This window comes from Passer domesticus, chromosome 13 (assembly GCF_036417665.1).
Source record: "Passer domesticus isolate bPasDom1 chromosome 13, bPasDom1.hap1, whole genome shotgun sequence".
Classification (NCBI taxonomy): Eukaryota; Metazoa; Chordata; class Aves; order Passeriformes; family Passeridae; genus Passer; species Passer domesticus.
Genome location: NC_087486.1, coordinates 13,732,515 through 13,760,175, shown reverse-complemented (window position 1 = coordinate 13,760,175; position 27,661 = coordinate 13,732,515). Strand labels below are relative to the sequence as shown.

The following is a 27,661-nucleotide window of genomic DNA, read 5'->3' as shown; positions in this document are numbered from 1 at the left end:
TTAGAGATGCTCTATCAGATTATCAAAAGAGTAGGCCTTCTCTGCCAACACAGAAATATATTAATCGAGCTCTAAAACTGCATGCAAAACTGCTTCCACATGCAGGCTATGCCACAGCCCAGTATATCTTATTACCAGGAAGTTTATCCAATATTTAACCCATTTTTTCACACTTTTGTAGCTTGATCTAATTACTGTTATCTATATTGGCATGTATCATTCAAAATAATTCCTCAGAAGTTCCTGGTGCTCACAAGAAAGGGACGCTTCCATTCCTGCTCCAGCCCTGTAAAGACTCTCTGTAAACGACCAGAATATTCATTACAACACTGGCTTTTGTATCTAACTGTGAGCACAACAGAATATTTTTGTAACCTGAACTGCTGGATTGTAAACCCTAAATTGTGGTAAAGTAGAAGGAACCTGGAGATTGGTTGTGACTTTGAATACCCAAAACCCTTCCCAATGAGGTTTTAAAGTACCCTGGAGGATGACAGCGATGAAGCACCCACCCCATCCCTGGGCCACTCAGGATCCCTGTGCTCCTGGAGCTCTGGCAGGCAGGAAAAGCCTCATTCCTGGGAGCAGCAGCTGCAGGAACCCACTGCAGGTGTAGCTGCAGCCCAGGAGTCCCTGTGGATAATCAATGCTCCAACTCCCAAACCACTCCTTGCTCAGAGCCAGGCTGACTCAAAGGGCTGCAAGGTGAGAACAACCTTAAAAAGCAACGTTTGCCCAGCTCCAGTGCACATGGACACCTAGAGGGATGCTGGTGCCTTTTCAAACCATGGAATTTGCAGGCTCTGAGCTCCTTGCTTTCCCTTCTCCCCAGTTGTGAGTTAGTGCAGACCACATCCCGAGAGGGACAGGGAGGGATAAGCTGGCTAATGCGTGTGAGGGCGATTAGAGGCTGACATGGAGCTGTAACACAATCACACACAAGCACACTCATTAGCTCTTGTCAAAATCTGAGTGCCTACTTTTGATACAGATTTTATACCCGAGCCCACGTGACCCACTCTGGCCCCCATCCACTACAGAATTTCAGCTCCTGATTGCATTTAATGTTCCACAACTGACTATTGTACAGGGAAAGGTATTTTCTGTGCCAAGAGTATTCTGGGTATTTATATTGAGAACTTCATAAAATCTTTTGTCTGTGCTGAATTAGAGACCCCTGCTGAGGCAATGCTTGTTGAGGCAAGCTAAATTACATGATTTGCTTTTGTGCTGTGAAATACTTGTATTATCTTAAATGTCACGAGCCTGATGCAGTATCAAGTCACAGGATTTGTAATTTTCTAAAAGCAATTTTTTTCTAAATGTTTATTGCAGGAAGACACTTCTCTTTTCTTTCTATTTTCCTTCTGTCTAATTTCAGAGATGAGTTTTCTAAGACAACTCAAATAAACAGCCTTTCAATCAGTCAAGTGCACTGTCCTGACAGTGAACTTCACTAGAAATGCATTTTTCTTGTGAATTGAAGAGATTTCATACTGGAGCAGATAGTTGCCTTTCTCTAATTCATTATCTTTAATGTATTGTGCCAAACAGAATTACCACCAACTGTACTTCCTGGTGGGGTTAAAGATATGGAGTAACAAACTGAAGGGCAAAATTTGCCTTCTGAGAGATGCACATCTCTCTTTGGAAAGCCAAGCGGAAAAGAAATTAAAATGTATTTTAAAAAGAATGTGCCACTTTGCATAACAAATAAGAAATTCCTCATTTCTATTTGGCTTAGTATTCTATACTGCTATGGGTTGCTTCCTTTCCTTCTCCTACCAATTTTAGTCCAGATAATTACATTGTGAGGAGAAATGTGATCTGGGAAGTGATAGAAGCAGTGATTGCGTTTAAGCTTTTTTAAAAATTTATTTCTTTTTAACCTGCCTGCACCTGCCCTCTCCATCCTGATCAAATATGAAACAGACAAATTTAGCAGAACTTTGCTTATTTGCTGTTTGTCTTTCTCTGACATAATTTAACTTTCTTGCCAATAGAACTATAAAAATGAGTAAATTTGAACCGATGCAAAAGGTGGGAGAAGAGAGAAAGAAGGAAAAGGAAAGCCTAGAAAGAGCAGCTCCAGTGGGCAATATGGGCTCATGCCAAGGTTGTCTCTGCAGAGGACAGGATTCTTAAATCTCTTTCCCAAATTATCCCAAGACACTCAGGACAAAGATTCCTAAATGTGATGGATATGAACTGCATCCAACAGTTAGTGAAACTATACTTTAGGAAAGACATCTGAGTTTTGCTGTGTATCTCATTGTCTCATGCAGCTGGAAGCACTGCAAAGCCTAAGGTGAAATGTAGTTAAACAGAAGTAACTTAAGGAGACTAAAAACATTTTTCTATTTAGGAACAAGCAAATTATTATAAAATAGTTATTGCAAAATGATGGGTATAAACAGCCACAGTAGTGATTTCCTTGTACAACATGCAAAAAGAAATAGGAATGTAAAAAGTAGCATATTCTCTCCCATTCCTCAAAATATCATCAGTAATTCCTTAATTTCCTAAAATAAAGCCATGGTGAATTAAATGGGTTATATGCGTCTATTAGGGGGATTATATATTGTAATCACAATTACAGGTCTTAAAATAAAGCTATTTCTAATCCCTCCAAAAGATGCTTAATAATGATTAGATTACTGAGGGACTGATTAAAGGAAGATACTAGCTTTAGAAGCAGCCACAGTGAGCAAATTATGTAATCCAAATATGGTTTGGAAAACAGAAGCACTTTCCAATTTAGAGAGATGTTAAAAGTGAGTCCATACCAGAATCCCCTTACTTTTCAGTTAGGCTTTGTCCTTACAGAGAAATAAAAACAAAACAAAACAAAACAAAACAAAACAAAACAAACACAAAGAAAAAAAACCCAGCAAAAAACCCCCAAAAGATAAATAAGAGACTTTCAAGTTTTTTCAGCAAAGTAGCCTGTGCACCATAGTAATCCTAAATCTTTTCATTAGGAATCATAGAACCACAGCCTGGTTTGGGTTGGGAGGGACCTTAAAGCTCATCCAGTGCCAGCCCTGCCATGGGCAGGGACACCTTCCACTATTCCAGGTTGCTCCAAGCCCCTCCAAACTGGCCTTGGGCAATTCCAGACCTAGTTAAGCCCATATCTTGATTTGACATGTGATGGTAAGGACACAAGCAGGTGAATTTCCCAGTGCTACCTCAGATCATTCACCCTGAACAGCCCTAAGAGGAGAAAGCAGCTTTGGAGACTCTCTCCTCTCGCTGCTCTGGAATCACATTTTATTTATGCCAGTAATTCACACTGACATCTCATTTAAAATGAAGATTTGTAAGGCTAAAAGAGAGGAGGACTCATCTGCCTCTTCTAGGAATAAACCAACAAAAGGACATTAATCTAAAATGGAAAGAAAATATTACGTATAATCTTTCATTTTTCTCTTTTTGAACTATGGTATGGAGTTTGCATTGTGGCAGATAATAAGACAAAGCAGGACAAATGGGAAACCCTCTGGAGTCAGTGGCAATGCTCTCCTTGACATCCATAAAATGAAGACTTGGCCCTAGGCATTTGAATCTGATTGTGAGATACAATTGCAATAAGAATGGCTGAACAGGGATAAAGCTCCAAAATATGTTAAATCTGCTGCCACAGAAGACAGGAAATGATAGTTCCCTTTCAGTGACATGCTGAAGGAATTGCATTTTAACAATATGCAGAGATGGACAGAAAGGAAGGAGGCTGTCCAGAAAAGACCTCATTTAGGAGAAAGGAATAAAATATTTTTAGCTACCCTACTGCCTTCCAAAAGAACAGCTTGTGTGTTCTGTACTACCCCAGAACTACTTGCTTATGTTAACAGAGCAATGTTGGTAATGGAGCAGCAAATGACTTCAACACTTTGCTGCAAATAAACTCAGCTGAGTTTCAAATGAAAAGAGTGACTGGGAGAAGAGGCAATTTCTTTAACTTCCACTAAACTTGCATTTTATGTGAAACTTGGCATTCTGGTAACTAGCTGGGTCTTTACTATTGATTCCCATAGTAGACTTTTCAGCTTTGTCTAATGAGAAAACTTAATTTTATCTGTTCCTTTATATAGAGTCACAATTACATAAAGGTGCAGCTTGAAGCACAGAACACATGCAGCCCTTCCAGCCTCTCCATTCCTGCAAACTCCCCTAAGAACACAGAGCTCAGAGCACAGATTCCTGGCCAGGTGTGCAGTGAACCAGACATGTACAGAACAGTGCATCCCAGGCAAAGGCAGGACTGCATTCTGATATGTTAATCATTAAATGATTAAAATTATATTTGTGTTTGAGTTTTGTTGTAGTTCTTGTGAATTTGACAAACTGGTGGTCAGGACAATGCCTCTGTCCTCACAGCTCACATGGGACAGAACCCCAGGACACCTCAGAGAAATCTGATCCCCAAAATATAATTAAACAAACTGCAGCAGCACAAATCACCAAGGCATGGGAGAGACTGAGAGCACTGCAGTGGCACAGCCTGGGGGGAGCAGCGTGCAGGAAACAGCGTGGCTCAAAGTGCCTCTGGTTTTTCAGCAACCCCTGAAAAGCTTGAGGAGAAACAGCAGCTGAACAGGTGTTGAGCTCCCACATTCTATGGAAATTAATAAGGATGAGACTATTAAGAGCAGGAATGATCATTGAATTAAAGTGCTAAGCAAAGGTTCAGAAGACAAGAGTCTAATTTCCACCTTTATAAAAAAAAAAAACCCATGTGAAAACATGGGAGTCAAAGGGACTTCTCAGGTTGAGAAGTCTCTTGGATCAAGCTTAAATTTTGAAACTATTTACACTCACAAGAACCCGTGAGCAGCAACCTCTCTAGTCTCTGGAAAAAAATTACTTAAAATGCAAACACTGAGAACATCTGGAGAGTTCTCCCCTAAGCCTTTCCAGCCTTCAGCTAGACCAACTAATTTTCTTTCAGGTGCTTTACTATAGTAAACCAAAATCCATGCAACTCTCATGATAATGGAATATACAACTCTGCATTAATTATTAATTCATAATATTTTGTATCTGTTGTATGGCAATTCTCTCTGTATTCTTTGCCTCTGATGAGCTCCTGTTTAGCTTGAATAAGTTTTACAGTTCTACAGTTTTTCATCAGGATGAGCAGCTGAATAGTGTCACTGGTCATTTTTTCCCCTGCTTGCCTGTCTGTCTTACAAGTGCAAAATAAGGTCCTGGATAGATAAATGAACCTCTTATTCCAATTTTTCTAATAACATTTCCAACCTTTTTCCTTTCTTTGAGGAGATTCTAATAATACATCCATTTTCAAATTTCCCTTTATAATCTTCAAAGCATGTAAAACTGCAAACCTAAGCATTTCACCTTTTAGTTTCCTACACTGAATATTAACACAAATTTAGTGGGTTTTGTTGTATATTTAAAAGCCAATTAATGTACTCTTGCAGTTACATTCTGCTCTTCAAAATTCAGTAACAGCTATAAAGCAAGTTCTAGTTCTCTGAAACTGAAATAGCTTTAGAACTTCTAAAATAGTTTTGTAAGCACTGAGCATATGAAACTAAGGAACTAACAGAGGATTTACAAATTAAAACAAGTTGATGATATTCAGGTGTGGTTAATATCATGTAATCAAAACCAAATACACCTGTTCCTCAGTTTGGGACTTACTTAAATTAAAGCACTCAGCCTAATGACAATTTTACCCTTGATACAGCCCAATGTTGCTTTGCAGTTTTAGGAAACACATTTATAAAATATTTATTAATCAGCAAACAGCGGATGTTTTCTTTAGATTAATTATTGGCCAAAGGAAAAGGAAGGAGTCTCAAGGAAAAAAAGTTGTGTCTGATGCTTGGTTTAAAGCAGAGAGCAGAAGCACATGAAAAAGAATCTATGTGACTTATTAAAGACATTATTTTGAAAGGAATAAGAAAGTTCCTTTAAATGAAGGAGCAAATGAACCAATCTAGTTATAAAGCACAACATCTCAGAACTGCTTTGAGGCCACCATGGAAGGCCCAACAAAACCCAAAAAGCATCTTTGAAGGGAAACACAGGACACATCCTATATTTAATATGGAAACACAGGACACATCCTATATTTAATATTTAAACACAGGACACATCCTATATTTAATAGCGATATGCCTGACACAGGGCAGGGAAAACAGAGCAAGAATGTCAGCCCTACATGCTCGTTGAGCAAACCCCACCCAGCCCTGCAGAGCATGGCATGTGGACTGTGCAGGGTGACAGCAAGGGACAGCCAGGCAGGAGATGTGGGACAGCAAGGGACAGCCTGGCAGGAGCTGTGCACATCAAGGGACAGCCAGGCAGGAGCTATGGGACAGCAAGGGACAGTGTGGCAGGGGCTGTGCACGGGAAGGACAGGACCAGGCCAGCTCGGTGGCTGCTCCGAGGGGCACGGGGAGCTCCGTGCCGGTGTCCCCGATCCCGCAGCAATCTCCGCCCGGGCTGGGCTGGCACCGAGCCGGGGTCGCTGCGGGTCCCGCACGGCCGCAGCTCGCTGTGCCCTGCCGGAGAGCGGTGTGACACCGGCCAGCAGCGCCAGCCCTTGTGCCGGACAGCGGCTCCCGGTTTGCTCACCTCCCTCGTTATCCTTGCTGTCGGCACAGGCGGTTTCCATGGCGACGCTGCATCCCGGCCCCCTCCAGCCGCTCTGGCAGACGCACTGCCAGCTGTTCTGGCCCAGCGTGCACCTCCCGTTGCCATTGCACAGGTCCGGGCAGCCATCTGGGAGGACAAACGGACAAGGTGAGCCCCGGGCACCCCCTCCCCGCTGCGCTCAGGCCGTGTCACTGTGCAGACAAAAAGGCTCGGTCCTTCCCCTTCCTCGGTGAAGGAAGGGGACACCCTGCAGAAATGGGGAGCTAGCTCAGGAGCCCTACCTGAGGCAATACCTGTTTTCAGAACCCTCTAAAGGTCCAGACCTTGAGCTGATAGAAATGACAGTCTGCTGACAGATCTGTCTCATTTTTCCCTCTGAATGTGTCTACACATGAGGGAGAACATCTTCAACAAGCTCATCATGCTCAGAGGACTTTTTGTACCGAGTGTTGCATCATTCTCCAGAACGTGTCTAAACACAAAGTGTAAATAAATACTTTTATTTATTTAAATAAATTAATTAATATTTTCCTTCGTTGATGGTAATTTTAGAATACCTACTTATATAACACTAAATTTACTTATATTTTGGTGTCACATCTTACACTTTCTGAAAAACATATTAGAAGAGATATACCCTCAAAGATGACTGTTTTGAATTGACTACGAATATGACATGACTTATTGTACAGCAAGAGCCAAATTGGGAACAAAAATATTAATTAGCTAAGCTGCTTACATGTTCTAACAAATGTCCATAGGTGATAGAACACCTCAACTCCTTTCTCCTGTAAGTAAATGAGTCTCAGGAGACACTACTGTGTCTTACTGAATATTCATTATGAAAAAAGGTAAGAAAACCAAACTGCAGCCTTGGTAAATACAACCAGATCCATCAACACCCAATCCACACAAGCAAAGGTATTTGTCTGTGGAGTTACAGATTTGAGGGCTGCAGCTAACCTCTCCCAGCACCTCTTTGAGCAGGAGGAAGGCTGTGCTGCCTGACAATATAGTGTGCTTTCACAAAGCTGTTCAGAAAGCCACAGCTCTGAGTTTATCTCCTCCTGCTCCTCCCAGCTGCCTTGGCTGTAGGCAGGTGAAGTCAGAGAGCAGTTTCTCTGACCCCAGACTCATTCTCACAATGCTGCAGGAGCTTCACATACAACAAAGTGAAACCCCTGGAACTCACACAGCTGGTATCACAAGAGGTCAAAGACTATTCAGTTGACATTACACAGAAAGCGGTCAGCAGACAGAAACAAGTCCTACAATTTTTATTTCAGCGATGTTGTGTATTTTAAAAAAATGCCTCTTTCACTTAAATTTAGGGTTATTTTTCCACTACATACCTTAGCTTAAAAAAAAAATCAGTTACTTTTGCAGCACAGGTAATAGATTTTCAAGACGCTTAGTTTATCTCTTCCACTTGTCAGGTTGTTTGAATGACCAAAATGATAATGTTTGAGGGGAGGCAGCACGGTGTAGGACAAATTATTTGTTTTAAATGAAAACCAAATAGTAATCGTGAATATACCCATGTGGTTGGTTTTCTACTGAGGCGCTGACAAGAATTAAATCACTGAAGCAGTTTGCCTTGCAGCGTCTGAGCAAAATGAAAACACGAACAGTAGGGAGCTAGCAAAATCCCTGAAAAGTTTTAAGTGCAGCTGGGGATTAATGGACATGACTTTGCGTTTAGAGAAGAGAGGGAAGGCAGCATCACTGCCACAGACATGGTGTTGCTAGGAAACACGATGCTACCTCCACAGAGCTTATTTAACTGCAGCCTTCCAAAGACAGACCTGGTGTTTGAGTAGCATAAATATCAGAAGGAAGGGAAGGAACTGCAGTACACTACAATAAGATCAGAGTGCTTGTACAATAATGTCTTCTTTAAAAGATCTATTAAGTTAATGATGAATTAGCTTTGAAACAGCTTTAAGTAATGGACAACTAATTAAGTATTTTGCACAGTTATGTCTCTGTACATGCCTATATGGATTTCTGGTTTTGCCTGTCTGCAAGAAAGTATCTATATAGCATTCTAGTCTGTCAGGCCAACCAGAAAACAGAGCTCCATTATGATGTGGTAATAACAGTTTTCTTCTAAAAAAGGCTTGTATTTAGGAATTGCACTGACTATCTCTTTTTAAATTTTCCTACCCGTGCATGTGAGCAGTGATTATTACTGATGAACATCTTCTGCACACACAGGATTTCCACATATCTCATGGGCTTGGTGGTCATCAAGGGATTTGCAGAGTGGACAAGGTGACAAAGTGCCTGCCTGAGGAGCCTTCAGAGCCAAGGCTCAGTGGCACAGCTGGACAGATGTGCCCTTTGCTGGGCAGGCTCACTGCAGGCAGCACACCCAGCTCTTGGTGCTTTGGCAGAGCCTGCCTGCATTCTGCAGCCACACTCAGCATGTGCTGCCTCCTGGCTGGCTGGGGAATTCTCCCAGAGCCAGGCAGCCACAGTCACACAGGGAAGGGCTATCAGCATCTCATCTCAAGAAGCAATCCAGCGTGGGATGAAGCTCTCAGTCACCGCACAGCAAAGGGCCCTTGGTGCTAAGCAGGCAGGTTGCTATTCCTGGTGTGTAGAGAAATTCTCCTCATCTTTTCCATTACAGAATGCTTAATGGAAAATGTCAAGAAGCAAGGTTAAAAAAGAAGAAAGTGCTTGTTTAAAGTGCTAGATTGACAACCTATTTATTCACAGAACAGGCAGAGTACAGGCAACAGCAGTTCGAGTGTCTCACACTTTTCTAGCTGCTGCTTTTTGCTGCTGAAGGTGAAACACTAATGCAGCCTCCCTCCTCTCTATCTCCAGCTTGACTGTGGAATTGGAAGCTGAGAACTTTACTACAAATACATATGGATTCACAATTAAAACAGCAAGAAAGATTTCAGAAAGATTTCCCAGTGTTGCATCAGGAATCTGCAATGAGCATATGAGAGAAAGCAAAAACCATAATATGGACTGTGCTTCATTCAAAAATGGAGGGTGCTGGATATATTTACAAGAGAATACTCCCAGCTTTCATCTACAGTGAAATTATTCTGAAATTGAATTGTAAGGTGATTAGTTCATTTTTTAACTCAACAGATTAATTTCCAGTATCTAAGCAGCACACCAAGAATTCTAATCCAATTTTTGATAAATTCTGCACAGATTTCCTTTTTACACTGGTATTTCCACACTTCAGGTATACAAGAACACATGTCCAGCTTCCCATGCATATATAGATTCTCCATTGCATAAACTACTTTAAACTCCAAAACAAACATTTTAAGTAAACTAAACCATAAAGTCTGCCCAACCAAATTGTGGCTTCAGTCAGAATCATCAGAACTTCCACTTATGGTGGGGCAAATATTTCTGCAAAAAAGGAAGGGAAAGGGCAGCCAGGGAAAGAGAAGTTAGAGAAACCTTTCTCTTTACAAGTTTCCAAACTCTGATGGAAGAGGTAGCCTCTTAGTATAATGAAAAGGAAAAAAAGAATAGGAGAGATGAAGGGAAAAAAAGTCTAAGTGGTATCTCAGAGACACTTAGAGAAAAGCATTATGCTTTTAGCCTCTGCTCAGTTTCTACATGGAAAACTAGAAGTAAATCAAGAGCATGTGTCTTTTGAGTCCTTCTCATCCTCTGCCATCAGCCATTTATTCTCCAAACAGCATCTCCCAGCAGAGTGGGCTCCCAGCAGCTCTCCCATTTAGTGCACATGTGCACAGCTACATCTGGAACATGATATCTCGTGTTTGTCTTTCCACATGACCTCGTTTCACACACCCTGATCCAAAGCCTGCTGGCAGTCACTGGAGCCTTTCCAGTGACTTCAGCTGGGGCTGGATCAGGCGGTCCTGTGGGTGAAGAAGCCCTGCAGTGGAGAGTATGTTCTACACACAGTGTTCCCTCACTCACAGGATGCACACAAGTTTCAAGGGGAACATTTAAATTACATTTCAATTCTCATCTTCTCATTAAAGCTGTTAACTACAGAACTGGAGCAAATAAAAGTAGTCTGGGATATGACGGTACCAAAAGAATTTAGAGAAATGACATAAAAGCAGTAATGACAATAGCCTGTTTAATTTGGATTTTAGAGGATAATCACTGTTTCCATATTTTCTGTTCATTCCTTCGGTGAGCTGCTGGTATGCCTACAGCTATCTAGCAAATAATAAATGAGGTACATAGAATGAGGTACCTAGCAACATTGAAAATAAAATCATGCTTTTTATTTGCTATTGTTATTTTTTAATCCTTCAATTCCAAAGCCTTCAGGGCTTAGTTAAAGCCAAAGAAAGGGCATACAAATAAAAATGACACAGTGTTATGGTAGGCACAGGCACAAGTCATTTTCTACAGAGTAATACTTCAACTGAAATAAACTCAAACCCCAAACACGGAGCGAAACACATGTCAAGGAGCCAGAGTGCTGGTTGAGTGAGGGGTGAGGCCCCTGTGAGTGAGTTTTGACAGTTCCAGAACAGGCTGGAGCCATGCAGAGGCACCAGCCCAGGGCTCTGAGGCAGGGCAGTGACACTGATTGACAAATTGCTGAGAATGAAGCCAGGCTCTCAGTGCAGCACAGAGCCCAGTGCCACTGCCACGTACCACAGCAGAGCTGCTGCTTCCAGAGAGGCTCAGAGACAGCAGGGGCTTCTCCCTGGCACTCAAGTGTTTGTCACCAGCATGCTCTGACTGGCTGCCTTGCTGCTTCTTATTTTTTTTAGAGAAAACATTTTGTTTAAAACTACTCAACACCCTAAATATTCCTTTAAGCTACACATCAAACAAAGAAATAAAGAATAAATATCTACTTGTAGATGTGCTGTGCAGATGGACACGTGCCTGAGTTAGAACTACAGACTGGCCCAGCTACAATTGTATTTATTGAACTGGCTGAAAAAAAATAAGAAAGGCCAAAAAGTATCTTTAAAGAGCCCACTCCAATACCCCCTCTGCAGACAAACAGTTAGGAATTTTAAGTAAGATTTCTTGAATTGCCTGGGATATACATTTCATAACATCTATCCTGCAAATCCAGTCTTCTACACATAAGGGCAGAAACTCAGGGAACATCCAACTCTCCCAAGAAAACAGAGAAAGAAGAGAAGTCAAGATCACACAAAAGGGAACTGCTGGTATGAAAAAGTAAGTCTCAAGTAAAGTCACTTGCATCTTGCTGAAGGAAAAAAAGAAAAAAAAAAGATACAGAGACACACACACACACAAACAAAAGGAGAGGGAAACTCATGTTGCAGTAGAGGACACAAACATTTGAGACCGAAGAAAACCCCAGGGGTGCAAGAGCTTCACACCTTGTTAACAAGGGATTGCTCCCAGAACTTTACAAGTTACCCAACTGCAGGTTCAGTGACTCAAGCAAAAGGGCTCCTGTGACTCAGGGGGAGACACCCTCGAGGTCTCCCTCTTGTTTAGAGTTCTCTGTCACCAGCTTTTGGTGTGACCCCTCCAAGGGCAGGGAAAGGAAGGGAACAGCTTGTGCTACACTGTCCTGAGGCTTGAGGAAACCAAACAGAAGCCAATCAAATGCCCATGTCTGCTCAGAATGTTGAGCACACACACAGAGCTTCAGCTGAGCCCAGAATTTGGGCTGCTTACACACAGACAGTTTCCAGAAGGAAGGGAGACTGCCTTATGGGAAGGTCAGGCATCAGACTGAGGAGGCTCTGGGTGCTGCAGTCCCAGTGCTCTGTGACAGCCAGGCAGGACTCTCTCTGCACCCCAGAATTGTTAATGTGAGCACAGAGACACCTCTGCTCCTGCACACAGCCCAGCACCAGGGCTTTGCCAGGATCAGGGGATGAGTTCAACTGAGCACCAGCATGAGCAAAGAAGTTATGTGAAATGTGAGTTAAGAAACTGCTGCAGCCCAAAAGCTGGAGCTGAGCCATACAGCTCCTTCCAGAGGCCAAGCAGGTTATTTGCTGAAATTTTGAGCAGAAGCTAAAATTTGACCCTACCAGCATATTTGAGTTACACAGTGTATTCTTTTCAAACAAGACTCATATCCAAAACCTATTCATATACCCAATAAAAAGATATATAAAAGATGCAGTAAAAATTTGTATTTAAGATAGCTGGGTCTTTCAAATTAATCTTACTGTAACAAAATCCATTTAGAATATAATTCCAGGTGAAATTGCATTCATAAAACTACTACCAAAACCATAATCTTTTATTGTATTAATGTTTCTGATATCACATACAAGCACTGGCATCATCCTTCATAATATGTAATATCCTTTCTGAGAAAGAAGCCTTCTCAAGCTGAATTTATCTCTAAAATAACGTCTATTTAAAAAGTTTTGTGGCAGCATGATGATAAAGTGACCTATCAGACAGGATGTGTAAATTCAGTCAATTTAAGGGCAACATGCAAAAAACTGACTTCATGTTTGAAAGAATATCTAACCTAATTACAATATCATCTAGACTTAAGGTAATTTAGGATTTTTGTAGGAAGACATTCTCAGTTCAGTCATTAGCTTCAAAATACTTTTTTCACTTTGCAAATCCTCGACATATTTCATAGACGAGGAATGAATTCCTTTCCTCCTTAGATGAGAACCTCCACATAAGATAAAAAAATAAAAATTACGTTACACACTTTTTCTCCAAATGCTAATTGCATTTCTCTGACTGTACCTCCTTTAGTGTACAAAAAACTTTACCAAATTGAGCAGTTCAAGTCAATCAAAATGCTCAGTAAGCCAAGTTAGCATTTAGAGTGACCTAACAGAACTGCTCCCCTTCTGTCAGTGCTACTTAATGGTAGTTTTCATCAGTATTTCAAATTGAGCTTGAATTCAGTAATGTGGGGGAATGGGATTTGTACAAACACACATGGATACACAAGCAGGAAGCTGCAGTGAGAACAAGCAGATGTTAAAAGCAGCTCCATACACTGCAGAAGATGCACAGCACTGAGAGGTGCAGCCTGCAGGGGGGTTGGAGGGAGTCTGCCCTAAAATCCATGGTCTGGTGTCTGACCTCAAAACCACCCCTCTTAGAAGGAGAGGTTGGACCAGCTGACCTGCTGACATCCCTTCTAAACTGAATTATCTATCATCCCTTCAGTTTTAGAGCTTTGTATTTCATAATTCTCAGGGCAGGGAATCCCAGTTTTCTCAGGCACTATTAAAATATAATTGCTTGCTATTCATTAGATATTAATGCCTGCATAGAATTTATAATTTAGCAATTAACTTTCAGGTATGCAAATGCTGATCCTGTGTAAGTGTGCAGGTTATCTCTAACAGAAGAATAAATATGAGCCTTAACAGAAGCAGGCAGTTTCCTCTATTACTGTGTGGCAGATTAGTACATTCTGTCCCTCAAATTTGGTACAGAACTTTGGAATCCCTTCAGGATGAAAAACACTATTTAGACATGTGCATTATATTTTGCAGCTGATCTTCTTAAAGTATTAATCACATTGATTCCATTAAATGGCTGCACACTGCATGGGTTTGGATTTCAGAGTTCCAACATTCCAATTGTCCAAAAGAAAAATCCTAAAGAAAGTGCCAGAGAAAAAACCAGAAGTTTTTATCAAGTTTTGTGGAATAGTTTGGAATGAAAAATAGCAGCAATACACTAAATTTTTTATGCCTTCTGGCTTGCAGCAATCCTGAATCATCATGACATTAAAATATGATTACAAGTGGCCAAAAAATAATGGGTATTTGAATATTAAAATAAATATATCTCACATGTTTGTTAGGGCTAGAATTTATGGAGTTTGACTATAAACAAATATAAAGTATGAAATAATGCTTATGACCTAGGAGCAGTATTCCACCACATGGGCAATGTATGCAAAACAAATTAAAATAGATAAGCAATGTATTCTGAGTTATGTGAGTGTTTGTGTATGCTGAGTTGTTTGGCAGATATAGGATAGAGGATGAATATTTCAGTACGTAAAATATACTTTATAAACATCCCTTTAATTCTAAAGTGCAAGGCACCATTCTGCATCCCTTGTCAATATACATAAGCCTCACGAATATCATACCATTTCCAATTTTTATATCTACCAATTGCACAAATAACTAATAAAAGCTACAGAAATAAAAATATGGTGCTCACAAATGAACTGCTTTAAGTCCTGCATGCATAAAACAGTTCTCTTTTTGTTCCTTTTTTATCTGTTTACGTGGCAAAAGAAGAAACTTCCTAATCCTTCAGATATTGCCAGTTGCTTTGATATTTAAACACTAAATATATCTGTGAAAGTGATTTTGATCTACAAGGGAGCTCATCTTCTCCATCTCACCCCCAAGAAAGCCAAGAGTATTTAATCTGCTCTTGGAAGAAATTTGGAAGACAAACGAGCTCTTTAAGCTCTGCTTGCTTTACATTAAACATATTTACTACCAGGCAACTGATGGCTCTGCTCCTCCCCTCGCCTCACCAGAAGTGTCCTTAATTCTCTGGAACGAATACTTAAGTCTTTCTGCTGCTGGGCAGAACATTTATTTTCCATTTCTCTGTAGAAGCCATCAGAAGCACCAATGAGACTTTTAATTTGATTGCCTTGCATCTATATTTGACAGTTTTTAAGCCATCCTGGGGCAGGCAGGTTGTCACTTCTTCCACTGGGACTGTCTTCCAGGAGCACTTAGGAAGGGAAACACAAGGTAAGGGAGTGGGAGATGAAGCCACAAAATCTGGAGACCACACTGCCTCAGCTGCAATAGGATTGTGTGACCAGGACAATCAGTAAATTGAATTCATAAACTCCATTCACTGATTTATGTCAAACGAAAAAGTGCAGAGCATGTACTGTCAGGATATTTGCTTTAGTTAAAAAAAAAGAATCCAACAAAACAAGGAAAAACAGAAGCAAAGATCAGTCAAAAGGAATTTCCAATAACTAATAATAATAAAAAAATCTCTGGTCTATGCAAGGGACATCTAAAAGACAATTTGCCACAGTTTTGTGTAATTAACTCTTTCTTTGCAATACTGAGAACAGTAGATGCATATAGAACAGTAAATAGATGCAGATGTGAGTAGCTCATAGTATCTCTAAATATAACAAACAGATGTCAAAGAAATCTTTCTTTTCCATCCAGGTTATCACTTAGAAAAGTTCCAGGGGAAAGGTACCAGAACATGAGACTGCCCTGAAGACCAGCATCATTGATCCTCAGCGTTCAAATAAAATCAGAATTTAGGTTACCCCACTCTGCCCATTTCCCATAATTTCACTGGGGAATGGTGTCAATGTCTCTTGTTTACAGCTCAACTGCCACCACGTTTCAAGGAGCATGTTTGAGCCATATGAATTGGGCTTTCCTTTAGCTAATGCCCATTTGTCCAGAGCTGTGAACCTGAGCAGAGTGCAGCCCTTTCCCACTGCTCAGCACCAGCACAATCCTGCTGGACTTGGGCTGCAGGGAATTTCCAGCAGGCTCCACTCGTGTGCCACCAGCAGCAGACAAGGTGACACCAGAATGTTCCCCGAGGTTTGATGCAGTTTGAGATCTCACAGATCACAATCCAGCAAAGAGAACCTGGGGACAGCTCTGGCTCTCAGGGTAAACACATGTGTGGGAATATGCTTAATCAGGCACAGTGCATATCCAATTTCCTCTAATAACTGCTGTAAGCACTCGGGAAGTTTCTGCAAAAATCCTTTTTAACGGTGTCACTCACTGGAAAAGCTCTCCTGCAGTTTAGTGACACAGCCTGGCTCCTCAAGGTACAAATCAGTCAACACAAGACTTGTACGTGGGTTCTCCAGCATGCTCACCTGCTTCTCACTCTGAAGGAAACATTTACCAATTGTAATTACTTCCTAGGCTGGACTGAAGTTACCTAATTCAAGTAAGGGATCAGTAGCAGTAGCCCTGTGGAAGTTCATCTTTAATAAACCTATAATCTTTAGTCATAGGACAATAATTCAGAAGCAATACTAATGAGAACTGACATTTTCCTTTTCATTCACTGTCATTTATTCACTTTTGAGTGACATCCCTCCTCACATTTCATTACGTTTTTATCTCAAGCATTAAAATACAGCAAATAAATAATTAAGATCTGGGGACATATTCTGCAAATAACTTTATCAAATCTCCCATTTAGTATCAATGGGAATGCTCACTTCAGAAATTAGAAACATTATATACAACTTGCTAGGACTTTTTAAACCTGCAGTGTTTTACATCAGAATTTCTGACAAAAATCTTTAATAAGTAGGGGAAAGTGTAACTATAGAAGTTGAGTAAATAGATGCAGTCTTCAATGGGAGGCACACATGTTAAATCCCCCCAGTTCTGCTGAATAAATATTTCCCTTTACCAAGCATCTCATACTTTAAAATTTTCATGCAGTAAATGTTTTTAAATTAGTTAATGAGGATCTTAGGAATTTCATGGTAACTAGAAACACAAATACTGGTTAAATATGACAGATTTTACTTAGCATATTCTTTGTGTAAGAAAGATTGAAAGATTTAAAAGAATGGGGATATAATTAGATTGTAATAAGCATTGTCTTAATTGTATTTAAAAAAACCCCAACTTTCAAGTGGAATGGAAATATTAACAATTTTAGGAGACATTTCAGTGTATTCAAAAAGTTTGCTGAGTGATATTTCATTGCTAATTAACCCTTTTGATTAAGTATATGAAGTACTGTTTATAATTCAGGGTGGGCCTGAGTGATTTTAATTCACTTTTTTTACTCAGCATACAAGCAATCAAAATTGTTATGGAATGTACAACAAAAGATTCCAATCAAAAATCAGCCAGTGTCCATTCAGCCTTCACAAACAGGGTGACCTTGACTTTGATGCCCTGTTCTCTAAATATGGCAGGCTTTCTGCATTCTAAATCAATACTTCTGATTTATTTTGGAAAAAAAAGTTTCAAACATTCACAGGACACACTGAAGATATATATGGATTGGTTTCATGATAAAGAATCAATTAATAATGATCCAAGGGAGACAGTAACAAAAAAGCAGTTTTACCCCTATTCCAAAGCCAATAAAAAGATGAATTGTATCTAAAAATCTGTGTCACTCTACTCCCCCCACCCTGATTCATCTATTAGCAATGCCACATGGGAGCAACATTAACCTTCATTTCAGAATCCTAACAAACTCCTATGCAGTGAGTTTCTGTCTTAATTCTAAAGCATCTTTTCAATTGCTTCTGAAACAAGAAAAGGCATATTGCTTTTCCTGTACTGTTATAAAGCTACTCTTAGAAAAAAAGGATGGAATAATCAGAATTTGCAAATGTTTTAACAAATTCATTCACTTTTCAACAACAAATAATGAGTCATGGCTTCCTGCTTACAGCAATACCTTTATGGTCCAAAAGCAAGGGATTCTGCAATGTAAAAAAAAAAAAAAAAGGAAGGGGAAGAGAACCATCCTTATGTTACAAAACTACTTCATTCTGAGCACACTCTTCCATTTGAGGACTGAATGCTGTAATACTAATTCCTCTTAGTTTGAGAGATAAGTGATCTGTAACTCAGCATACACACATTTTCCCTTGCTTTAGGAATGGAAAGCAGTCAGAACAGTTTATATTTAAACTGTGCTGAAAGGTGGATGGCAGCATGCTACATCAGGGACTGAGTTCTACTCTCTGGAATTCCCAGTGGTTTAAACAAAAAGTCAGTTCTCTCATCTGTACTAATGTGTCTCTGTTTTTAGGAGAGTCAGCATCTTCTGGGACATTTAGGGGTTTGTGTTTGTACATGCTGAATTTACAAAAATAGCTTCAGTGCTATCCTTGAGGAGCTCCTTCCACCAGAAACTCAGCAATGTCTTATGATTCCTAACAATTGGAAAATCACTGTATTTGAAGCAGCACCACTTTCAAAATCAATAAATCATCATGATCCAGGCAAAAAATGCTATTCCTAAACAGATTTTTTTGTTGATGTTGTTAATTTGTGCTTTTGGATAATTGTCCACTTAGTATTGCATCTAGCCTAAAATCACAACCTAGCAACCTAGTAATATTCTCCACTACAAACTGATTTAGATTTTAATTAAAAAGAATGGTTTTAATCACAATTGCATCCTTATATTTACTTCTAAGATACCAAAGTTATTATCCCTACTAATTCTCTTCAGAACAGGGACTGCACCATGATGCATCGTGGTTCTTTACCTCAGTTGTTCAATGCTATGAAAAACTATTTGAAGGAAAATTTAAACATATATGGTCTAGATGAATTATGAATCTTACTTATTTTTCAAACTGTTGAATAACTTTAGTCTTCCAACACCTACCAAAAAAAATACTCATCTGAAATTTTATAATTAAACAGAGAAGAAATTAATCTTCATATGGGTTCATGTAAAAATATACTGAAATGTTAGAAGTGTTTATACTTTTCAAATATATGAACAATTAACTATTAGCTCATGTCGTTCAATCTACCCTAATCAAGCCAGAACATTTAAAAAGAAATATCTAAACCTTTTCTCGCAGCTATTTTGATGATATCTTGTTTTACAGCATTTCAAAAGCAGGATACAGTCTATTGATGCTGAGTTTGATCAAACTGCTTTGCACTGAACTGTTAAAAACTACAAATAGAAACTAAAGATACAGTGGGATTAGGAAAAAAGCAGTACACTTAGATAGTTGTTTGTCAAAACAATGGCTCCCTAGTTCCATAATGCAGGACACTTTTGAAGAGGCACTGTGGAACAGAGGAAGTGGGGCAGGACTTGGGGGCTGCTTTGCAAACCATGTTTGAGAGAGCCCAGAGACTGTTTGACTCGAACAGCTGGGACTCGTAGCCCAGCTCCCAAAAACCAGAGTCACCACAAGAAAATCCATCCCAGAGGTCAGACACCACTCATGGGCCACACAGCTGGCTGATCACAGTAAGGCAGGAGCAAAAATATCTTTTAAGAGTAGTAGATTGAGAGGGAGAAAAGCTTTATGTGGATAAGCAGACAGCCATGTCTCCCCCACCTAAATTTTCATTAAGGATAATGTTTTGATCCATGTCACAGCAAATCCTTCATGAAAGCAAACTTGCTACTTTTCCATGAAAACTGCTTAACTGTTTAAGAGAGGTACTTTTTTTTGAGTAAAATATTTAAGTGTGCAGTGCTCAGGGTCAGCTCTCAGCGCTGAAAATCCTCAGGGAACAGCTGGGCCATGAATCCTTTCTGCTCTAATCCCGTTAGTGAATGAAGAGGGGATGATGACAAACACAGCAACCTCAATATATCATGTCCTGCTTTTCCTTTGGCTTTCAGCAGCCTGGCTCTGAACTGCTGATTAATGAGACACCAGCACTGCTTTGTCTCCATCTATCCCAGCATGGATGTGTTTTGAAGACAACTGACAGCCTGAGATGGACAGTAATATGTCAATCAACACTGCATCACTGAAAACACGACACTAGAATGTGCTGGAAATTGTAAAAATCTACTCAGGTGGGCACAGTTTCTTCTTATTATCTATAAATCAGGTAATAGCAACCTCAGGATTATTCCAATTATTTTCACTTTCAACATGAAAAGATGAACATGGACTAAAACATCAGACCCAAACGTCTCTAATAATATTCAAGTTTATATTCAGCTCTTATATTTCAGAAACCCAAATTATGCTTGCAATTTCTTTGGGCAAATGAGATATATTATATTATATGATGATTTCTGTTGGACAGCAAACTTTGCTTCTTTTTATATGTATAGAAAGGCTATATGTAAAATGAAATAGGCTGAGGAATAATCTCCAGAAGCATCGTTATCCTATTGAGCATTTCATAAGGAGGTCAGAACAAGGATGGAAAGAAAGAAGGAACAAGAGAAAAGAGCTGGATAACATAAATTTTGTAAAAACTTTCTTCAATAAGAATGGCTCATGATACCTCGTAACTTGTGCTCTGAACAAGTCCCCACATTCATTCCTTAAGATCTGTTAAAAAACTGTCTAAGTAAGGGCTTTTAGTGAAAGAAGGATGTATCAATATTCAGCATCAGTGTGTATTCATCCTCAGTGAGTAGTTACTGCACAAGAGAGAGCTGACAGCTTAAAGAGAAGCCTTTCAATAGTTTCATTTTTCCCCAAAGCCCTAAATAGATCACACAGCAAAATCCTGAACTGACACCTCAGAGGTTCTTCAGAGACCATTTTTTTCTTTTTATTTCTCACATTAATATTTTTAATATAACATTAAACTAAGAAAATATTGAGTAGAGAATTTCAAAAGCATCAAATATCTTAGGAAGAGAAGTCTCTAACTTATAATGCATCCTACTATTAATTTGATACTAAATTGGCAAGAAGCTGGGAAAAAAAAACAAAAACAAAAACCAAAACCCTTTGCAAAGCTTTGCATCTGAAATATTATTCCACCGAGGTTGCAGCAGTCAGGCAAAACACATTTGACTTTATTTGCATCTTCAAGCATGAAAGGTTATGTGAAACTGATACTGACAATGCAAGAACGATACCTTGAGAATGTATAAGCAAGAATGCAAGTGATCAAGAAAAAGGTATCTTTAACAGGAATATGAACAGCAGGTCTCAAAAGCATGGGTAGCTATTGTTCCCTTTTGTATTTCTTTCTTAGGAGGTATAAATATTATATATATGTATATACATGTCTGTTCCTCAGGATCCAGCTCTACCTTTCTGTCTCCATACAATCCATGCCACTGACCTCTCACAAGCATTCCTGTGGCTTTGTTGTTTTGTTTCCAGCAACATTGTGTAATTCACTCCCTTGCTGAAGCTCTGCTTGACACCACGGGGTACAAAATAATACAGAAAATATTATCTGCAGGAGAAGAGAAGATTGTCTGGCTCCAGGAATACTGCTAGGAACAGCATAATCGGCTCTGCCCTTTCAAAAGTTAGATCAGCTCCCTGATTGATTGCCCTCCCTCACTTTTTGTGGTCTTTTAAGAGTTCAAGAATTGGCCAGAAAATCAATATAACTCATGAAAAACCCCTCCAAAAGGAAAAAAAAAGAAATGTGGTTTTAGTTTGGGAAACCATTCACCAGGATCTTCTGGGTGAACCTTTGAAGTACCAGACAAAATGCAGGAAGTTTAGCTGAAAACATACTCATTAAATTTTTTGGGCTAGAAAGGAAAGAAATAAGGTCATGTTCTGCAAATATCCTGTAAAAAGAGAAAGAAAAAAGCTACTCAAGTGTTCTGACACTGAGCTGTGACATGTTTCAATCATTTACAGGAAGCCCTCAGCAAAGAATGCAAACAGGAAAGTTCTTCCTCATGAATAAGCTTGCCTTTCAGCCAAAAAAGATCCCCAGCTGCCCCCTGTAAATTCTGTAAATGGAAAGGAATTCTTTTTCTAAACTCCTTGAAAGTCAAACCACTCTCACTATACATAAATCTCTACACAGAATGCTTCCTTCCAAATATTCATAATCAGCTACCTTGCTCAGCTATGATAAAATTAAGTGGATGCATATTGTAGTTCTGGATTCCTTAGTGCTACAGAAATAATTTTGAAAGTTTACTCATCCCCAATCCACAAAATTAGCTGGTATATTTCAGTTTTCAGCACAGGAATTTGCAAGTTACAAATCAGAAGCAGAAATCCCAAGCAAGACCCATCTACATAGTATGGAATCTGGGGACTCTACAGCCAAGAGATTTTATTCAGAAATAAAAGATGATAAAGATGAGGCAACCAACAAAGCACCTCAATAGCAAATACAGCTGGGAAAGATAAGAAGCATCAGATTCCTAGGAAGAAATTTATTTACCAGATATTTAACTACCAGGAACTCAGACCTTTGCTGAAGCACAGAGATCTGGACTAGATGAGCATTTATTTATCCAAGTGACAAGTACATTTCCTTGGCTTTGGTTATAAAATGTAACATGACATATGTTCCCAAAATTCCATCCTATAAGGAAGATTTCTACCTTTGGAGTCTCTCTGTGTTTGAATGATGGAAGAGAAAATGTGAATGATGTGCAGTGAATGACAGAAATAATTGAGAATATCTCAGGTTGCCTCATGAGGTACCTGCTGCTCCTCTGCTTTGCTGAGGAGGCACAGGGGGAGCAACTCTTAAACTCCAAAGAGTGCTTGGCACCATGTTCCCAAAAGGCTGCAACAGGAGAAATCTACTTCCAGGTGTAGAACAGAGGAATAACTGTGTGATATAGGTGATGAACTGGAAACTGCACATTCAGGAACAGCCAACATCTCCAACATTTTTGGTCCTGTCTTCATATATATATTACCAACATATTTCAACATCTGCAGTAATGAAAAGTGGTCATGACTTAAATATTCTATGCATTTTTCAACTAAAATGAAAAAAAAGTGTTCCTCCCTCCTCAGAGTGTGCAATCTAAATTCCTGTCATCATTGTTAGAGGGTTTTTTATGCCTTGATAGGTTATAAACTGTTACAGATTAATTTTAAGTTAGAAATCCATTGGAGAAGTCTAATATATCTAGCTCCTTCTAAATTGCTCTTTGTCAGATACGATGGCTTTCCACTGCCTCCTCCCACACACTTTCCATCTCCCCTGAAAATTGCCTCATCTTTGAATCATTACTGTTGTAATTACAACAAGAGAAATCAGTAGTAGAAGAAAAAAAAATCTTTGACACAAAGAGCATCATCATGGGACAAGAATATCTTGCTATATCCAAAGATAACACAATGCCACATTATTAATGTTTCCATTGATTATTGAGTCCGTGATAAGGTAAAGAACTAAATCTTTACACTTTACTTGTGGTATCCATCCACCTGATAGAAAATAGAAACAAGTGTCAAAGCACTCAGGGGGGAAAAGTTTTTAATAAACAATTTTTTGTTAAAACCAGAGGTGGAATATGTGTTCAACTTTAAAGGGAGAGTATTAAAAATATTTTCCTACTGGGTGTGAGCTTGTTTGGACATTCTAGAATGGCTCAATATCCAAATTGACAACCCATTGTTCTGCAAATACAGAACACATAGTCTCCCTGGCTGGATAAATTATCAATTCTACTTCCAGGAGTGGCATTGGATTCTTAAAGGGAATGACAGTACAACTCTTAAGGTAGGCCATTAAAAATAAACTCCTTTGAAGGCATTCTTCCTCCTAAGCTCATTTAAAAGGAAGAAAGCTCATAGAGTTCAATGATTTCTGGTGAGGCTGCTGCCCCAGGGCAGGATAAATTACTTATCTTATTCCTAACAAGTGTTTGTCTAAATGGTTCCTAAAAATTCCATTGATGAGGAATTCACAATTTGCTTGGAGAACCTCCTTCAGTTTTTCATTTATTGGTAACATGTTTTTTCCTAACACAAATATCTTTTACTATAACTTAAACTTCTTAATCATCCTAGACACAAAGTCCTTTCTTTTTTTCTGTATGTTTTTATGCATCTGAAAATATTAGGTTATTTTCCACCATGTAGGTGACGGAACCCTAACTTTTTTCAAATCTTTCTCCTTTATTCAAGGCCTTGAAAACATAGAAGATACAGAGCTAATACAGATTTCCAAACCCCTTGTTCTCCAATTTTGACAGTTTTAGGGCCAAGGACCCAGTGGGGGAAAGTTGCTGATCCCCAGCTCTGGAGTTAGATTTCAGAAAGCCCTACCAAGACCAGAACAGTGTGAGGTTTGTGGCTGGACCTGATGATCTTAAGGGTTTTTTTCTAAGCTAAATGAACCCAAGCAGAGCCTGAAGAGATGGACTCATCACCTGCTTGTGTTCTGTCAGGCAGGCAGGTGGAGGTTCAGCTTCAATGTACCAGGAATATAGTTCATTTGCATGAAAAAATAATAATAAAAAAAGAACATAAAATATAAAAACTGTCTGGATGAAAATCTGCAGCAGAGTATCCATATTACCAAATAGCCTTGAGTACAACCTTCTCCCACTTTCTGTCTGAAAAGGAGTGCTTGACCTACCTCTAATGGAGGACACAAGCAGACAAGGGCAAGGCTTGGGAATTTGACAGGCAGCCCCAAAGAAAACCTCACGTATCACCTTCTGGTCAGAGCTCACCTTAAAAGATCCATTTGCAAATTTAAATTTTACTTGTAAATATTTAGGATTAAATCCTGCTTTTACTGGTCTCCTAGTGAGATTTTTACCAATAACTTAATAAGAGACCATGCTCCAGGGATATGAATTACAGATGGAATTACACTTTTAAAATGGCATTTCTGACTGTTTCATAAGATCTCCATATATATCACTGTCCTTGGAATGCTATCTTGAGAGTTTATATGCAGAACATCCTCTGCAAGCATTTAAAAACAACAGTTTTAAACATCCAGATATTATTTTCAGTGAAAGTAACAGATCTGTTTTATAACAGCATGTTTTAAAAAACATTCAGATGATTTAAGGAAAAGCTGAATCCTCCATCTTAAATTTCTGTCATGAAATGGGTTCAAGATTAACAACTTCTATACCTTTCTTTCACTTTGTTATTAGTTTTCCAATATTTTTTTCATCTAGATTACCCTCTATTATTTAGTTATAACTTCCTCCATAATTGCAATCAATGAATAGTAATCACTTAATAAACATATCCTGACAGGTCTATTTTTGCACTGGGAAAAGATTAATTTTCTTTATCACCACTCCAGTAAGCAATTTCTTTTCTTACCTGAAGTAGCAAAGTGAACTGAAGTTCTGCTCTGCTTCGAACAGCAGCTGAGCAAGACCAGACACTCACTCCACTCACTTTTATATTATTTGGATATAGATTTATCAAAATCTGAGTAACTTGGAACACGCATGCTTTTTTATTTGCATTGATTCTTACACATAATTCTATTGCACACAGGCAAAATCTGCTTTACACAAACACTGTGCTAGCACTGAGCTCACACTGCTGTTCTGGGAGGATTTTCTGAGTCCTTTTCTTAAACCAGGTAAAACAGAAGAAAAAAAGCATTTCTATTAAAACTTTTGAGCTTAGATACTCAACAATGAAATGACAAGGAGTGTGCATTCTGTCAAGCATCTATTAAAGCCTCATTTGATATTAAATAGGATAAAATATCCTGAATGAACGTGGATACCTGCAGTTTGCTATGACGATTTCTTTTCCACTGCCATGTAAATATACCACAAAGAAACTGGTAAAGAAATACAAACAAGAGAAAATGGTTTTTATATAGAAATCTCCTTTTCTTCCTCACAGATCAATTTGTTTTAAGTGGACTTGGCCTAAAGTCACTGGAATCAAAGCAAGTTTTTCTGCTGGCTTCATTTCAGACTAGGTGTAGCAAAAATGGAAATTCAGAGTAAATAACCTCTCCTGCAGGATTTGCATTTCCTGCCTTAGGACAAACAGCCTGTGCAGTTTTCAGGTACCTTCCAGAAAGGACTAATTTGTGGCACCTTTTTAGGCAGACACTCCTCAGAAATTCTGACATTAAATGCCGTGTCAAACTTTCAGCTGAAAATGAAACCATAAGGCCAGTACTCTGATACTGAGTTTCTGTAAAATTTAAGTGCACTTTAGTTCTTCACACCAACGTTTAAAACATCTTGAGCAACTCATCATTACACCAAAGTATTAATTCACTTTAAGCACAGATTTTCCAGTGGTAACTTCTAGAAATTTCGTACCAATGCTGACAAAAATGACTTTTACCATCCTTTTCCTCTGAACCCTGTGTTTCAGCTCCATGTAACATGAACCAGTGGGGTCACACTGAGTTGTTCCTCTGAACTCAATTCCATTCCTGGCATCAGCCTTTGTGGTTTTGTAAATGGCCTCAGAACACGACCATGTGAAAATTCCTGCTGATACAGGCCTGTCACAAGAATCTCTGTCTGCATGCAACACACAACTTCTGCCTGCACAAACTTCATCCATGATAACTAGAAGGGCATACCTGAATTTTTTGCACTAGTCTCATCTTTGCCACAGGCAGGACCACATTAAGTTTCAAGGAAATCTGTGTAATATACACCAAACAAAAAAAGCTTACACATATTTTAATCACTTTGGAAGTATCACCCTTCCTCTGAGAAGAATTGATTAGACACAACTGTAATAAGGAAGATATCTAGTTCAAAGCTCTGAAAATTAGGTTTAAAATCTCACTTCAGAGTTCACTAGTTCAGCTTCCAGTTTCCAGCCTACTTTGAGATCTTGGTAAAAGGCATCTTTTTGTCTGCACAGTAATGAAGACTTTACATACACTAATTACTTCTAAACATCGGCACATTACTAAGAGATTATAAAGCAAAACAAATTTTGTAGGAAGCATCAACTTCTGAAATAAGCAATTATTACAGAATTTAATGAAAAAAATATATACTAGGCATTTTGTAAAGATCTGGGAAGAACTTTGAAAACAAAATGCCTGGATTAATCTAGCAGAGGTATGTTGATATGATGGAAGTCTGAAAGCAATTATGAAAAAAACACTCTGCATCTGTGCTGGTCACAAAGTGTTCAGTCATAAAAGCTTTGATTTAAATCATATTAGCACAGTGTGGAGGAAGCATGCAGCACCACAACATCAAAGGATATGCCCTGAAAATATGTATCAATTTTTCTTTTCTTTTTTTTTTTTTTAAATCTCTCCAATAGGAGTATACTTTTCATTTCCAACTCATGTGTATGTTGGAAATGGTTTGTATATCCAAAGAGAAATCAGAGGGGAATGAAAAAGAAAAACAACTTGAGGGATGCAAGAATCTCACCAAACGTTTAAGTAAAGAAATAACAATTCACTTGTAATAGGACTGTCCCATTAGGGTCCCTGACTGCCACAAAAATCTCAAGTGACCTACTCCTTTCTTAAATTCACCACCTTAAGATAATGAAAACAACATGACTCTGGATTTGAACTCATCAGATTTCTTCTAAGGCATACTTCACAGCTCTCCAAAAATCCTCTGGAGAAAAGCACACTTGCCTGAACCTCAGAGTCTCAGTAGATGGGATACTCTTGTTCCAGATAAATATGCTCAGACTTCTCAGAAGGGATGTGATCACTGAGAATTTCCCATTTTTGATTATAGCTCAGAGAAAATAACAGTT

General features: G+C 39.0%; 1 protein-coding gene across 25 annotated transcripts in view; it reads right to left on the bottom strand.

The window, feature by feature from the left end:
- The window catches only part of TENM2 (teneurin transmembrane protein 2), a 1,348,016-nt gene that overhangs the window by 47,140 nt on the left and 1,273,215 nt on the right, over positions 1 to 27,661 (bottom strand). For all 25 annotated transcript variants that reach the window (XM_064387797.1, XM_064387800.1, XM_064387808.1 and 22 more), the window contains one exon: positions 6,607 to 6,753. In XM_064387797.1, the coding sequence (XP_064243867.1) occupies positions 6,607 to 6,753 (147 nt within the window). The remainder of the gene's footprint in view (positions 1 to 6,606; positions 6,754 to 27,661) is intronic.